This window comes from Engystomops pustulosus, chromosome 1 (assembly GCF_040894005.1).
Source record: "Engystomops pustulosus chromosome 1, aEngPut4.maternal, whole genome shotgun sequence".
NCBI classification, from domain to species: Eukaryota; Metazoa; Chordata; class Amphibia; order Anura; family Leptodactylidae; genus Engystomops; species Engystomops pustulosus.
This window is the reverse complement of record NC_092411.1, coordinates 104,567,979-104,585,483: the sequence shown is the minus strand read 5'-3', so window position 1 is coordinate 104,585,483 and position 17,505 is coordinate 104,567,979. Positions and strand designations below refer to the sequence as shown.

General features: G+C 41.4%; 1 protein-coding gene across 2 annotated transcripts in view; it reads right to left on the bottom strand.

Moving 5' to 3' along the window:
* The window catches only part of AUH (AU RNA binding methylglutaconyl-CoA hydratase), a 136,622-nt gene extending 119,379 nt beyond the window's left edge, over positions 1 to 17,243 (bottom strand). The window contains exon 1 of one of the 2 annotated variants that reach the window (XM_072150761.1): positions 16,976 to 17,243. In XM_072150761.1, the coding sequence (XP_072006862.1) occupies positions 16,976 to 17,192 (217 nt within the window). In that variant the 5' untranslated portion in view covers positions 17,193 to 17,243. Of the gene's footprint in view, positions 1 to 16,734; positions 16,872 to 16,975 lie in introns of those variants that run through there. The other variant, XM_072150762.1, reaches the window with a different exon arrangement.
* Positions 17,244 to 17,505: the final 262 nt, after the last annotated feature.

Sequence of the window (17,505 nt, the reverse complement as noted above, 5' to 3'; positions counted from 1 at the left end):
ATTTATAGGCTGAATCTGGTAGGACACACAATCAATTAGCGAGGGACATCATTAACCCTTTCCCTGTCAGGTAATTCTGACGTATGCTTAAAAAAAACAAAAACAAAAAAAAACGAAATAACAGCAAAAAGAATTATACTAAATAACGCAGGTCCCCAGACCAGGCAGTGGCTGACGCCGCGGGCCCCTAGACTAGGCAGTGGCTGACGTTGCAGGCCCCCAGACCAGACCATGTCTGCGGGTCTGAGGTAATGTACAGTAATGGCAGTTACACATCATTAAAATGGTAACAGAGCAGGACAGGTACATCATCACTGGGAGCAGAACATAAGAGGAAGTAGCTGTTACTGAGAACTAGGGGGTCATGGGTCTTGTATTTTAACTAATTCACTCCAACCTAAAATAAAAATATGAGGCGCTCTGAAGCTTGATACAATGACAGTGATGAAGCCAGAGCAACCCAGGCTAATTAGAATAATTTTTATTACTCTATATTGGCTCATTCACAGGATATAGAGTTATAATAAAATAAGTCCTAAGGAACATCTTTCCTCAACAATTTCTTAATAAGAACGCATAACATCAGATGTCAGATGAAGGTAGATGTCCTTTAACGACATGGAGTTTTGTTGTATTCATGTACTGTATTTATAGCATTTATTTTTAGCTCCAGTCACATGAACTTCCATCAGGGCCTCAAGATGCAGCAATGGAGGCACATTAAGGTGTCTGCAACTCACGGCCAGGACTGATGGAGAAAGGAGAAAAACCTGTGCACACATTATTGTAACCTCTGCTTTAACTGATCCATTTTAAAAAACCTATATAACATAACTTGCTTTCCATTAATGTCAGCTGATTTATATTTTTCATTATTTGAGAGCCATCCATTGATTTATTCCAGCTATCTTATCAAAGTTTAACAGAAGATGTTGAAACAAGTACTAACAGACTCCATTGCAAGTCTATTGAGATCTGTTATTCATCCGTTTTTAAACAGAAACTGGAAAACGGAAACCTAAACGCAGATGGGAACTGGCCCTTATATATACCACAATAATCAACATAACATTCCATGAAACTTAATTTTTTTACACAAATATGTAAAATCCAGAATACTAAAAGACGTTAAAACAGGGAAGTGTGAGGAAACATTAAATCCATGGGGGTGTCAAACAATTTATGGATATACACACATATTATTTTACACCCCCTAACACAACTATCCCTGGGTTAGGAGGCGGAGAGTTTAACATTGAAGTCAAGGTGGGGAGTTCTGAACACCTCTTCTGTGATTGAGATCACTACAGTTAAGAGAGCTTTATGAGGAAGAGAAACCTTAACTTCAGTGTTAAAATCTCTGCCTCTCACTTTAAAGTTGATTTTCTGGAAGGTGTCATCACACTGGACCATCTGTCATCTGAAAAAGGAGAGTATGTGTTTATAAATCACAGACAACCAAAGATATGAATCCCTTTTTGGATGGTATTTTTAGCATTTATTTATGAAAATAAGGTGAATTTTTGGTAAAACTTTTGGAAAAAGTATCAATTTTAAAAATTCTAAATGTTCTGTTTTTTTCAAAATGCTAGTCTTACTACCCAAATTAGTTACTAACTAACATTTACCATATCTCAACTTTGTGTTCAGCTTGTGCATAATTTTATAAGTGTCCTTTTGTTTTATTACAATGCTGTAAAGATTTCAAATCAAGCTGCATTTTTTAAAATTTTTATGAAAAATTTTACAACCAACTATTTTAGGGACCATTTTAATTCCTATAGGGGTTTTGGAAGTCCTGTTGATAGAAACAGGTGGTGAAACCCATAATGTAGTGTTTTTATCTTACTTTTTTCACTTTTTTTAAAATGATATTTTGTTATATAAGTGTTGATTTTTGGACTTTTTAGTGAATATTAATTTTTTTGTTTTTGTGTGTGTTTTTTCACTTTTTTATTTTGACATTACTACCATATGAACTAGTGATCATGTAATCACTAGTTCATACTGCATTGCAATAACTATACACTTGCACAGGCTGACTGCTTAGTCCAGCCGGAACTTCATTAGGAGAGGGAACCCTCTCCCCCAGCAGGTACATAGATCCCACGGTGACAGCATTGACCGCGGGATCTAACAGTTTAAACTTACCGGATCGAAACTCATTCCAATCCGGACTGTTAGAGCAGGGTCCTGGCCAGGTCACTGCTCTTCCCTCCCATGCAGAACCTGGGCTAGGCCCAAGGCCCCTCCGTGGCCAACCTAGAAACCCATATGGGTGGTCACTAAGGGGTTGAATGCCAAAATGACATGAGAAAAAAATTAAGAGATTCTCCTTTATCAGATGACACCAGAATTGTAGGTGCCACCATTCCAAAGCTACGGATGGCTCTTAGTAACCGGACGCATCTCATATGTTGTTGGCCACTGAGGTGCCGCCCAGTGAGCATCAAGGGGGGCAGAGAAGGACGGAAGCGGGGGTAGGTGCGGCATGACGTGAAAACGCTGCGTCCGAGGCTCCTCCCCGTCCCACGAGGCTCTCCATGAGCTCAACCCTGGAACGCTGCCCGCTCTACCTGACCCCGAAAGAGTATGCGAATGTCGTGGAGCAGGTAGTTCCGGGACGAAGTCAGCTGCGCACCGAACGTAGCAGGGAGAATCGACAGCTCGGAGCGAGCAACGCCGGATGCCCGAGATGGGAATCCCGTGACGACAGCCATACAGTCTCGCCTTGGATAGCGGGGGCGGCAGAGAGGAATTGTAAGGCACAAACTTCAGCTGTACCTTTTAGCCAGATACAACCCCGGAGGCGAGTCAGAGCTGACCACAGAGAACCGGATGCTGGTGCAGGAACACGTAAGGAAGACCCGGATCTAGAGGAGCGTCGTAGACCCGATTGGTGAGGCGATCTTCAATAAATTGATCCCATATTTTGGCTCTGCAGCGGGCCGCATGCTTGTTATGCCGAGATGAGCGACATGCTAACCGTACTAACCTAACTAATCGCTTTATGTACTGCTACCAACACTGGATCTGCCCTCTGGACAGTAACTGAACGTACAGTATAACAATCGACTTTGGACGGCAGCCTTTTCCGTACAGTACAGTAATAGGTGGAGTTATCCCTTAAAAAGCTATACTGGCGCACTAGGACAGCCCAGTACTGCTCGGACTGTGATCCTCTGGCATAAACATGGTACACCTGACAGAAACACACAAAAACTGGGGCTCGTTGTTTACAGGGTGTAACCCTGATACCGTACAGACACTACACCTCTTTCTAAGCTACTAATCAACCAATGCTACAAAAAGCCTGGGTTATTTGTTAATTGATTGAATGTAATATTTCATATCCCTTGCTTGATTTTGGGGCCACCAGTTTCTGTTTGACTTCGAATGCAGTTAAATGAGAGTTTGGTATCTGTACTGTTCACACTATGGTGGCTTGACAAAACAGGCGTGCACATCAAAACAATTGTATATAGTCTAAGTTCTTATTTTTGAACCTTTATGGGTTTGTCATATGTAAAGTGAGAATACAGAGAGGTTGCAAGATTTGTTGGGATATTTGTGCTTGAGAAACAACTGTCAAGGTGTTCAAAGGTCTGTTGTGCAAAAACCTGTTTTTACACTCCTTCCTGTACCTTTTTTTGCTCTATTTAAGTCACAGCACAATGCCACCTAAGGGGGCGTCTAGAAAATCCGGGGGGGGGCCAACTCCCCTAGGGATAAAAATTCAACGAAGATTGAAAAGTTCCTAAAAACTCCCCCTGCCAAAACACAAAAGGCAACTAAGAATGGTGGGTCTAGATATAGCCCTTTAGAGATAGAAAAAGAAGAGGCAGAGCCCCCCACTCCCTCGGTCAATACAGCCAGCCCCCCAATTTGGGAGGAAATACTATCCGCAGTAAACAAAATCAATCCTGCTATCGAACAACTTTCGCTGCAGGTAGCAGAGACTAGGTCTGACGTCCTGCTAATCAGAGATGAGATAAGTAAGATCAGAGAAAGATTGAATACCCAAGAAGAAAAAATTAGCAAAGTAGATAAGGTGAACGGTCTGAACAAGGTATCAATAGATAAGATAAAAGTAGAGAACAAGGTCCTACAAAATAAGATCGTGGAAATGGAGGACCGTTCTAGGAGGGCGAATATTAGATTGATAGGGTTTCCAGAGGGAGCGGAAGGGAGAGACACGGTACATTTCATACAAAAATGGTTGCAGGAAACGGTAGGAGTAAAAGGGTTGTCCCCCTTGTTTTGTGTGGAACGGGCACATCGGGTACCAGGGAAAAAAACTATTCCAGGAGAACACCCGCAATCCATAATCTGTAAAATTTTATTATCAAGGGATCGGGACACCATACTTAGGGAATTACGCAACAATAAGGAAGCAGTTTTTGACGGCAACAAAATTGCCGCTTACCCGGATTACTCAAAAGAAACCATGATGAAGCGCAGAGGTTTTTCAGAACTAAAGAAAAGATTGTTAGCGGCAGGACTTATCTAGTCTCTTCTTTTTCCCACCCGTTTGCGGGTAATCTATGAGGAGAAGTCTTTTTTTTTTTTGATACTGCTGAAGAGGGTATGAAGTGGGCAGAATCAAAGGGGCTTTAGTATATAAATTAAGGTTGAAGTTGGAGCTGCGTAGTGGGATGGAGGGGAGACAAAGGGTCAACCCCTAGTTGGAGTACCATAAGAAGATCAGGTATATTAATGTGGGGGAGGGAGGGAAGGCGTTTTTTTTTCCCCCATTTTTCTTCTGTTTGAATGTTCTCCGTAATTGTATGGAACGTTAGGGTAGTTAGGAGATTGTACAATGTCTTGACCCTATCTCGTCTTCTATATGTCTCATTGAAACGCATGTGACAGAAGAGACAGTGGTTAGGATGAGGAGAAAATGGGCAGGGATGGAGTACCATTCAGTCTTCTCGGCATATTCGAGGGGAGTGAGTGTTTACATTCATAAAAATTTGGAAAGCGTGGTGTACGCCTCAGAGCTGGACAGGGAAGGCAGATATGTATTCCTGTTTGGGAAATTTTGTGGCATTAAATGCACACTCATGTTCGTGTACATCCCACCCCCATTCTCTATATTTTTGTTGGGGAGAGTAATGTCCTTTTTGGCACCATGGGGAGAATACCCCGCATACATGTGTGGAGACTTTAACAGCGCTTTAAATCCAGTACTGGATAGGGTGAACGTTCATAGAGCTCAGGACCCATATGGCAGTTATAACACCCCATTAGCCAAATTCTGTAAAGAGGTTGGCTGGCTGGATGTTTGGAGACACCTTAATGGGGAAAAAAGGGTATACAGGCGGTCCCCTACTTAAGAACACTCGACTTACATACGACCCATAGTTACAAACAGACCTCTGGATATTGGTAATTTATTGTACTTTAGTCCTAGGCTACAATAAACAGCTGTAACAGTTATCAAATGTGTCTGTAATGAAGCTTTAGTGTTAATCCTGATTCTTATGACAACCCAACATTTTTAAAATCCAATTGTCACAGAGACCAAAAAAGTTCTGACTGGGATTACAATGATAAAATATACAGTTCCGACTTACATACAAATTCAACTAAAGAACAAACCTACAGACCCTATCTTGTATGTAATCCGGGGACTGCCTGTACTCTTGTTTCTCCAGAGCAAATACGATAATGTCGAGAATCGACTTAGTGCTAGCAACTAAAAACACCTTAAGTCACGTCCAACACATTAAGTATGTTAACGCCAGCCATTCTGACCACTCTATGGTTATCATGGGGCTGAGCCCGCACGACAAACAGGACAGTTGGAGACGTCCTTTTAGATTGCTTTAGAAGGGAAGTGTTGGAGTTTTGGACGCATAACCTTAACTCCTCTGATATCGGGACAGTGTGGGACTCATTAAAGGGATGTATTCGGGGGTGGTGGCATAGGGAAATTACCCGAACCAAGGGAGTTTTCAAGAGAAGGGAAAATGAGTTGAAACAAGCGGTAATACATAAAGAACAGATATTCAACAGCAGCCCAACAGCAGCACATAGTCAACAGTTACACAGGGTGAAAAAAGAATACTCAGAATACCAAGAGCACAAGGCTCAACATTCAATTTTCTTTAGGGGGCAAAAATACTTTTGTGAGACAGGTAGACCCGGTAAACTCCTATCAGAAATCATATAGGAGCAGGGCAGAAATCATAGGATTACTCAAATACAGGATAGGCAGGGTTTAGTGGTGATAGAGGAAGAACAGATTAGAAGGGTTTTAGAGGATTTTTTTCTGAACTGTACAGGTCACAATTAACGGCTGGGACGGAGGACATCGCTAGATACCTCATGCAGGTAGATACCCCCGAGTTGTCGGAGTCGCAGAAGAGGGTGTTGGGTGCGCCCCTGACGTAAGGGGAGTTGACACAGGCACTAGCAACAATAAAGGGCAACACCAGCCCGGGACCGGACGGTCTCCCCTTTGAAATTTATAGAAGGTTCTGGGATGTCCTCCTTCCCATGCTTTTGGAAGTATTAAAGAACGGGAGAGATAGAGACAGGCTGCCTGACTCTATGAGAGAAGCAATAGTCACCCTGATACCCCAAAAAAATAAGAACCCCCTGGATACCTATAGACCAAATTCCTTACTTAACACAGATATAAAAATATTCACAAAAATTTTAGCTTTAAGGATGCAGAAGGTGATAGGTGAATTAATACACCAAGATCAGAGTGGGTTCATACCAGGGAGGTCGACGATCAATAACTTCGATAGATTATTTGCAAACATTCAGCTGAACGGACCGGGGGTAGACCACTCCATCCTGTCTTTAGACGCTTCTAAGGCGTTCGACAGGGTGGAGTGGACATTTTTGTGGGCTGTCCTGGACCGATTTGGTTTTAGGCAAGATTTCCTGTCCTGGGTGAAGTTACTGTATAATGAACCCATGGCAAGGATTGATGTAAATGGGAAGTGGTCAAACCAGATAAGGTTGGAGAGGGGTACCAGACAAGGGTACCCCTCTCTCCGATGCTCTTTGACCTGTTCCTTGAGCCATTGGCTACGATCATTAGAAAGGAAGGGAGTATTATCGGGTTTGGATGTGGTGGTGCAGCTGACAAAATTATTCTATATGCAGACGATATTTTACTTTGTCTGAAAGAATAAGATGGCTCAGTGCCAAGCGTAATGCGGCTATTCCAGGAATATGGAGAAAGATCAGGCCTGGAGATTAACTGGGACAAGACCTTGCTTCTGGCATTAGGAGACACCCCGCCAAGAAGCTGTGGGAGAGTCACCGTCTTACCACCTGGGAAGGAGCTGGAATATCTCGGGCTTAAGATCACCACAAATATAGAGGAGTTTGTCAAACTCAACGTCCTTCCTGTCATTAACAAACTTATACAGAAGGTCTCAGGGACCAAAATGCCCCTATCTAGAGCAGACAGGGTGGGACTATTAAAGATGGTGATTCTTCCACAGTTGTTATATGTACTGTCTGCCTCCCCCGTGTGGATCCATGACAAATTTTTCCGACTCACAGAGAGACTGATTAACGAGTTAATCTGGGGACGGAAACACGTCAGGATAAAGCTTAATTTTTTATACAAGAAATATAGGGAAGGAGGCTTGTCAATCCCCAATTTCAAACTGTATTATTTAGCAGCTAAGATATGCTATATAAATAGATGAAAAGAAACAGCAGTAAAGGACAGCATCTTGAGACAGGTCAAGGGTTGCAACCACTGGATGGAAGCGCTAGAGTCTGGTCAACTTGGTAAAGGGGCATTGAAAAAAACCCCAATTTGCTAAATGAACATGTTAAATGAGGTATGGAAAACACTAAGGAAAGTAGGAAGGATAGAAGGTTCAATTGAAAGCACGCCGTTGTGGCACAATACACACATTAGGGAATTTTGGAAAATGGGAGGAAGTGGGATTTGTTGGAAATCCCGAGGGATTAACAGGGTAGCACAATTGTTTAAAGATGGCCGACCCATATCTTTCAAAGAGCTACAGAAAGTATGGAGTGGGGAAAAAATGTCACTTTCACTACACTCAGCTTACGGATGCATATAGAGGGTCCTTAAAAAAAAACTTTTTCGATAGAAAGAGATACTTTGATAGATAGACTGTGGTCAGATGGTAGGATTAAATTTACTATATCAAAGATTTACAATATGTTACACATAGAAAACACACAGCAAATTAGGTTTAAGGCCCAGGGCCACTGGGAATTAGAAATTGGGGATATCACTGTTGACCACTGGAGTAAGGCATTTTATAACACGACTCACTCCACATTGAACATGAACCACAGGATGGTACACTTCAATTTTCTTCATAGAATATACTACTCCCCACGGAAGATTTCGAGAATGGGTGGGGGCACACGAGCAGAGTGTTGGCGTTGTGGGTCAGATGAGGCGGGGTTTCTCCATATGGTCTGGAGGTGCTCAAAAATCACTCCCTTCTTGGAAGGGGTCCACCAGAGGATGGAACAACGACTAGGTATTACAATTGAGGAATAGGCCAGGGTACTGATTCTTAACATGATCAGTTGCGATCTCTGTCCAGGTCTGGGGAACCACCACATAGTAGCAATCTGTAGACTCTCGCTCCTTGCCAAAGTGTTGATTGCAAGAATGTGGAAGTCCACAACCGGCCCAACTTTACAGCAATGGGAATTATTAAGTAAAAAAGTAGAAAAGTATGAACAAGTATACTACACGCGTATTAAGAAAATCAATGACTGGGAAAAGCCTAACAGCTAAAAAGGAAACAGGTATATCCCCCCCCCCCCCCCCAGGTGTTTTTCGTTTTTTTTTTTCACTCGGCCTCCGGCTTGGGGTGGGAGGGTAGTAGGGGATTGATGAAAACATACAGGCCATATAACCATATAATACGACAGCATAATGACAAATACCACAACTTGATAAAGTAAAATTTTATTGTGAAATTACAGATGTTGTCCTTTTGAAATGTATTACATATATATGTCAATCTTTTTTTTATATATTTGTAAGCAAATAAAGATTTATATTAAAAAAAAAATTATATCAGTTATAGAGAAAGGAAGATAATTAAAAAACCTAAAATGTTCAAATTAACTTTTTTTTTCATTTTTAGATCCCCTAAGGTACTTTAATCCTAGGGGGTCTGATTGATCACACTATACAGTATACTGGTGCTAGGTATTGGTTGAAATAAGCAGCAAACACCCAGTCTGTATGGATGGAGCCGGCCCGTGTGCCCTCTCCAATCAAATCACCCCGTCATAATAATATAGAGATTTGTGAAAACGTAACCAGATTATTTTTTGTGCAAACTTCTAGCCCCCTAAGGTAGAGAAAAACAAAGCAATTTCTAGAATTAACTTAGAATTAATTCCATTCAAATAAATTCATTCAACAAAGATCAAAATCTCCTCATACCTGAAGATACAAGAAGTTAACCCCATCCCGACAGTGAACATAAAAGTACGGCACAGTCCAAGGCAACTTCATAACCTGGGTCGTAATATTAAGTCCTGGTTCTGGAGATTCCTTTGATCCTGGTTGTTAACCCCCCTTACATGCTGCGGTCAAGCATGACTGCAGCATGTAAGGACCTTACACTGCTGACCAAGGTTATAATAATTGTATTGCAGTGTATTATAGTTGTAAATTCCAAATTAAACTGTAAATTAGAATTATAAATTCCAAATTATTGTAAAGTTTTACAGTGTAAAATAATTCAATAAAGTGAAAGTCTCATACAACAACTCCAACATATTTGGTATTGCTGCATCTGTCACAATCTTTACAATAATTCGGAACAAAAAACACTTGCCAAAAATTTTTATCAAATCTCTTCACTAAAAAGTGATCAAGAAAAGTTATATACCACCAAAAGATAACACTGAAAAGAACAACTCATCAAGCAAAAAACATGGAATAAAGTTAAAGAGTTAAAAAAACCTTGTCAATAAGCTAAAGACCAACTAAAATGAAGTATTTTTAAAGTGCATCTAATCTCACTGAAAACAAGCCCTTCTATGTCCAAATTGGACTAAAAAAAAAAAAAAAAATTGTATAAAATGTGACAATGCAAATCTGCTCTGAATGGCGCAGCTTCCATTAAATGCCATGAAATGTGCCCATACATCAGTTTACCACCACATTTGGGGTACTGGCATACTCGGGAGGGATTGGGTATCAAACTTTCTGGAGCGTTTTGGTATTTAATCCACAGAAAATGTGCAATTTTTTGGAAAAAAATAACTTCATTACGCCAAAAAATTAAAAATGTCAAAATTACACCAACTTTGTGTTAACTTGTAAAAAAATCTGACATGCCCGGCGTTGCCCCCCGATGTTGGTAAATGTGTGGTTACCTTCTGCCATCCAATGCTCCCATGCAGTTCGCAATTTAACATAAATGACCTGTTGACACCAATATCTAGCGGCTGGAGTTCTTTGGTTAATTCACTCGGAATGACAATCTCCAAATTAATTTTCTTCAATTGGGCTTTGACAGAATGGGTCACATGGGTGCGCACGGAGTCACAGACTTATAGGGATGGGGAACTATGAAAAAGCCATCTTGTCTCTTGATGTAGACCTCCCTCAGCCACTCACTCATCTTCTCCTGGTCTATCCAGCCCTTTGGGTTAGCCTTGATGATGACACCAGCAGAAAACTTTTCTTTTTGCAAAGTCTTTCTCTTGAAAATGACCATAGGTGGTAGTTTTTGGCCATTAGCCGGACAAGCGATAACTACAGTGAAAGATGACTTCTCATTCCCTGTGGCAATTATAGATGGTATAGATGTGGTTAGCTTTTTTATTATTGGAGCCATGTGACGGCATTTTTGCAGGATGAGATGTTTTTTCCAGTGTTAGCATTTTGGAGTTGGTATTCCCTATTGTTGAAAATTTAGGAACTTTTTTTGGAGGGCAGGATTGGAAAAGCATCAATTCAGTACTGGATTTTTTACTTTTTTTGTTCCTCTGAGTGGGCTCCGATTGTGGGTGCTTAACCCGTTAAATGCTGCGTCACGCGACTGCGACATTTAACATGCCTTCCGGTGGTCTTTCCCCCACGTTTCCCCCCGCCCCCACGCTGTCTTCAGGGGGCGCCCTGGAAGTCCTGGGATCCGACCACGGGTGTTACACTGGGATGTCGGCTGTTAGCTACAGCTGAGCCTGCATCAGCACCGCGAATTAATGTCTAATGCTATAAATAATTGAATATAATGTCATTATACACAAAATTGAGCTTAAATAGTTTGATCTTATGATTCACAAAATTTTATGGCCTCTCTAAAGTAATTATAGAGGCACTCCCCTGTAGCCTCTAAAATTGACTCGTGAAAGGCAAATATGACTTTTCTCTGCTAATTTTCACTTGACTTTGGAGGAGATTCTATAATAGATAAACAGGTGAGATTTAAGATAAAAGCAAATTTAACATAACGTAAATTATGTAAATTATGAGGTGTTTAGTAGATCAATTAGGTTAATTCTGGGCTAAATGCAATTGAAAATCTTTGTGCTGACCTGAAGAAGGCTGTCAACTGGAGATATCCATGCAACGGGACAGACTTTGAGCACTTTTGCAAGGAAGATCTAGAAGTGCCATGTTGATTCAGTTTGCTTTTCAATTGAATTGTACAAATTATAGGTCACCTCCAAGCTGGAGACGTTCTGAAGTGATTCTTCCTGGTGGCATTTTTTTTTACATGACAAAAAACTGGTATTTTAACAGGGTTGATTATCCAATCTGCCCAGCTCCTCTGCTCTATAATATGCTGCTGGCAGATTATTCTGCACTTTCCATGCAATTTATACCTGTGGAACTCTTCCATTAACAATCCATATGAGGCCTGTGCACATCTGCTGTGAGAACACATATTGCTGAGGTTGCTGCATCTGGACCAAGTAACTTTGTTGAATGTGTTGTGGATTTTCTCTGCAGGAGGAAAATCTTAAGTATATGTACAAAGACAGCTGAATGGATTTCACTTTTGCAATACATAGGTAAATAAAGTGTTACATGTTCAAGTAATTTGGTAACAACTCTACATATAACACATAAGAATTTTATGGAAGATTAATGCATTTGCCAGAAAATCCTCATCATAAAAGTAGTCTATTGACCTGCATGAGGTAAGTTAATATTATTTTTTAAATAATATAACAGAATAAATACATTGGGGGACCCTTTTATTGTTCACATTTAACCGTTTTTTTCTCTAGAAACCACTCCTTTTATCCCTAACATAAGACCAGTCCCATGTCTGGCATAACACGTTCTTGTAAGCTCTATAGTAAAAAACACATCATTAAAGGGGTTCCCCATGAAAGAAAATTCTCAAATTTCCTCCCCCTGCTCATGTCTGTGTGTAATGTATAGTAAAGCATGGCTAGTGTGTGTTCTGCATCTGTTGACATGCTGCATCCTCCTAATACATAGGTGAGAGACACAGACATCAGCTACACATGTACCTGACATGTTCTGCTGTAACATGGCTGCCTGGAGCTGTTGTATCTCTCCTAAACACACACACATGCACACACAGGCTGCAGGGGGCGTGGCCACCAGCACCAGGAAGCACATCATTATACAGCCTCACATCATTATACAGGCTGTCAGTCATGCACTGGGGGTGTGGCTGTGCCTCCCACTCATGAATAGAGTGGACAGCTTGAATATGCTAATGCTTCATTGGACATTTCACAGGTCATTTGCATACAGCTTTAGGACCTCATTGCTTAGGTTTACAGGCATGTAGATGGACAATGAAGGGATAGAGGCAATGCTCTCTAATGGCAGTTTATGAAAATATATTTAGTTTAGGGGGTTATTTTGCATGACGGGTTCTCTTTAACAATAAAACAAACTGTTTATTTCCTGTGCTAGATCATGCTATAATATTAAAACATGAATCTTAAATGGTTTTATTTCTGAAGACATAATCAACCCCTTAACTCCTTACACCACAACATCATGAGAGCAGTCGAGAAAAGCTATACTAAGCTATAGAAAACCAATGGCTAGCAAGTTTGCAACAAATACGTACTAACTGTTCTTAATGCTCAGCATGTGACACATAAAATTAAGCCATGTCACCTAAGGCACCTAATGTCACCTAGGGCTCATTCACATAATGATAACATAATAACTTAATGGGCACCTACATGCGGCCGCATATTGGTCCCCACAAGGGTGTAACTACAGTGGTAGGAGCCATAGCAACCGCTATGGGGCCCACAGTGTCAGGGGGCCCCACCATCCAACCTGACACACTAATGAGTGGAGGATGTGCATCATTATATCCATTCTATGCTGCACATCTTACATCATAATATGTATATAACAAATATGTGATGTAAATATGTTTCATCTGTGATGTGTATATGCTGTATGTGTTTGCGGTGTGTGTATATATTCTGTGTGTTTGTATATGTGTGTGTTTATGCTCTATACGTATAAATGTATCTATGTGTAAAAATGTGTGATTGTAACTTGCATGTGTGAGTATACAAATATGTATAATTTTTAAATGGGAAGCGGGGCCCCAATCAGAAGCCTGCTACGGGGCCCTGCCTCTCCTAGTTACGCCACTGGGTCCCCATTGACGTCTATGGCAGGTCTGCCGGAGTTCACCATCTTCTTCCCAGTGTGTGTAAGTGCATTGGTCGTGATTTTAATCTGAAATCCCGCGCTCAGTCTGAATCAGTCGGATAGTCCGATAGCCATACAGCTAAAAACAAAAAAATAAAATAAAATAAAGGCAAAGATTTTCAACAATATGCTGTCACATGGCCCCGCTAACCGAAATTTTTATAGGCTACAAAAAGGCACCAACTAAAATCCTGGCAGCTGCACAGAGCTCCTTCCCTTCTGCGCCTCCCTGTGCGCCCATAAAACAAGTTACGTCCACATGTAGGGTTAACTTACCGTATTTTTCTGACTATAATTTTTCGCACCATCAATAAATGCCTGCTGAAATGTCTAGGTTCATGTGTAAGGCGCACCAGATTATAAAGCGCACCTGATTATAAGGATGAATGACCAGCAGGTGGCAGACCTGTGCACAGTTCAAGGCAGCTGTTGTCTGTAAGTAGGCTTCATATATAAGGCGCCCTGGACTAATGTCCGAAAAATATAGCTTATTTGTGATATTTTTGTATTATGACATACTGAAAACCATCCACTACTGTGTAAGCAGCATGCATAGCAAGATCAAGTTCTGTTCTTGCATTTCACCTCCATTTTGAGAAAATTACTATGAAAATCTAAAAGGGGTTAACAGTCTTCCTAAAAGCGTTTTTTGATAGTTTGAGGGGTGCAGATTTCTAATTGTATGTATTTAAAATTTCTTTAACCCCTTAACGCCGAAGCCACTTTTCACCTTCCTGACACAGCCCATTTTTTCAAATCTGACAAGTGTCACTATAAGTGGTTATAACTACAGTATGGCAGTATATGGGGATTTTCCTCATTCATTACAATGTGCTATCAGCACATTGTAATGAAGGGGTTAAAACGAAATAGCCTCGGGTCTTCGGAAGACCCGAGGCTACCATGGAGACGGATCGCCCATGCGCCGCTATCTTTTTGAGACTGCCGGCACGCTGTGAAAACTAGCATCGATCGCGGGTGTTACCGGTAAGCCTTTGCTGCAATATGCAGCAAAGACTTACCGGCTATGGAGAGGGCTCAGCCCGTGAGCCCTCTCCATGCAGCGCGACCCGACCACCGCCGTGAATACACGGCGGGCGGGCGGGATTACCGGCGTATAAGACGACCCCAGAGAAGACAGAAGATTTTTCTGTCTTCAAAAGTCGTCTTATACGCCGGAATATACGGTACCCCATTATAGAAACTACACCCCTCAACGTACGTAAAACAACTTTTATGAAGTTTATTAACCCTTTAATTGGTTTATAGGGGTTAAAACAAAATCGGATGCAATTTTGAAATAAATTTTTTTTTTTACTAAATTAATGTGTTTTTCATAAAATGTACAAATTCTCGGTGGATAAAATACCAAAATGCTCCAAAAAATTTGATACCCAATCTCTCCCGTGTATAACAATACCCTGCTGTATGGGCACACACCAGGGCATTGAGGGGGGAGCTGCGCCGTTCAGAGCAGATTATGCATTGTAAAGTGCATCTCATGTCGCAAAAAATAAGCCCTTATATGTCTAAATTGCCCAAAAAATAAAGGTTGTATAGCCATTATAAAGTTATAATGGCTATACAACCTTTATTTTTTGGGCAATTTAGACATACAAGGGCTTCTCCAAAGCCGGTAAATCTTTGCTGCATATTGCAGTAAAGGCTTACCGGTAACACCCATGGTCGTCGCTAGCAGCCGGCAGCTTCAAAAAAATGGTGGCGCAAGGGTGCCGCCATGACAGCCTCGGGTCTACCGAAGACCCGAGGCTGTCTCATTTTAACCCTTTTATTACAATGTGCGAACAGCTTAAAAAAAGGGAATAAAAAACCTAAAAATTCAAACACCCCCCTTTCCCTAGAACTGATATAACTATAAACCGTAAAAATCAGAAACACATTAGGTATCGCCATGTCCAAAAATGCCCGATCAAAATATAATAACGGTTTTTCACTGCATTTAACCCCGTAACGGAAAATAACGCCCAAAGTCGAAAATGGCACTTTTTTGGCATTTAAAGAATATTTAAAAATTCTATAAAAAGTGATCAAAAGGTTGTATAGTCCTAAAAATGATAGCATTGAAAACATCATCAAAAGTCGCAAAAAATTACACCATCCAAAGCTCTGTACACCAAAGTATTAAAAACTTATTAGTGCCAGAAGATTGCAAAATCCCAAAAAAACATTTTTGCACAGGTGGTTTTAATTTGTGTAAATGTATGAAAACATTATAAAACCTATACAAATTTTGTATCCCTGTAATCGTACCAACAGAAAGAATAAATTAAATGTGTCATTTGGGGTGCACAGTGAAAGCTGTAAAATTGAAGCTCACAAGAATACGGCGCAAATGTGTTTTTTCACCAATTTCAATGCATTTGGAATTTTTTTCCCGCTTCCCAGTACACGGCATTGGAAAATTAAATACCATTTTGAAGTGTCATTTGTTATGCAGAAAATAAGCCATAACACAGCTGTGTCCATGGAAAAATTAAAAAGTTATAGATTTTTGAAAAATGAAAACGCAAAAAATGAAAATGGGCATCAGCGGGAAGGGGTTAATATTGTTGGCATCATGATTTGTACAGCGCTGCGGAATTTGATGGTTCTATATAAATAAAGATTATAATTAGATCTATACGTATGTTCTCTGCAGATATATACTACAGGGCCACTTTTCACCTGGCACACAAACAGGAGTTATGCAGGGTAGCGTTGACTGCAAGTGGCCACTGAAGCCCATCACTGGCATCAACAGTATTGGCTGAGGCAAAAATGAATGGTTTCCCCAGAGAGGAGAACATAGAGAGAGGAGGATAAGTTTAGGTCCAATTCACACCTGAGGGGCTTCGGAGATATATATATATATATATATATATATATATATATAAGCCGGGGCTTCAGTAATAAATGATGCAGGGTGTGGTTGCATCCCTGTGAGACAAGGGCGTGAGATGTCATATTTTCCATAGGGCACACTTCTCCCTGGGGTATTATTTAACTATGATAATTGGAGTCCTGTGCCCTGAGTAGTGATTGCTCCCGAAATTAACCCTCCATACAATCCAAGCTTTACATACCAAACACATTGGGTGAAAAAGATACAGAGGCTACATCCTGACATTATACATTGCACCGGAACGGCAGCACTGGAGAACCCGCTATGTAACATGGGCTTCAGTGACAGCTCATAACTCCTAGTCAGTCCTGGTGACAGGTGACAGCAGCGGGGAGGACACGTCACTGCCGCACTGTGCAATCTCCCTTCACATTATACACAGCAGGTGAGCAGTGACGCAGGCGGTGACGTCATGCCGTTACCTTGCTCCTCTCCTTCCAGGTATCTGACCCTCAGTTCGTCCTCGCTTTTCACCTCTGAGCTGTACTGGCGCCCCCCAGCGGCGCAGGTCACACGTATCATCAGCTGCCCCTTCAACCTGGCATTCTGAGAGCGTGGGAGCTGCCACCAGGCGGCGCGTGCAGCTCGTGTTACCCCACTGCCGCCAGCCAGGACCCTCAAGCCAGCCAGAGCCGCCATGCTGAGTGACGTCACGGGAACGCCGCCACGGCCGCTCCGCCGTCTCCACAGACACCGCTGTGTTCTTGGAGTGAGTTGTTCATAAAGTTGATTTAAAAAGAATAAAAAAAAAAAAAAAAAAAAAGACTGCGGCGGATTTGAAGATGTTGATGCGGCAGGTGCGCTATTGGAGCAGCGTACACTAGGGAGGCTACTGGAAGGCTCCAGGCGTGTACCTATTCCATACCATTTCAATGCAGGCATGTAGAGTATATAAGGAGTGAGGATGTGGATAATACTTTTAGGACTTATTCACTCAACTTCACAGAAAGGT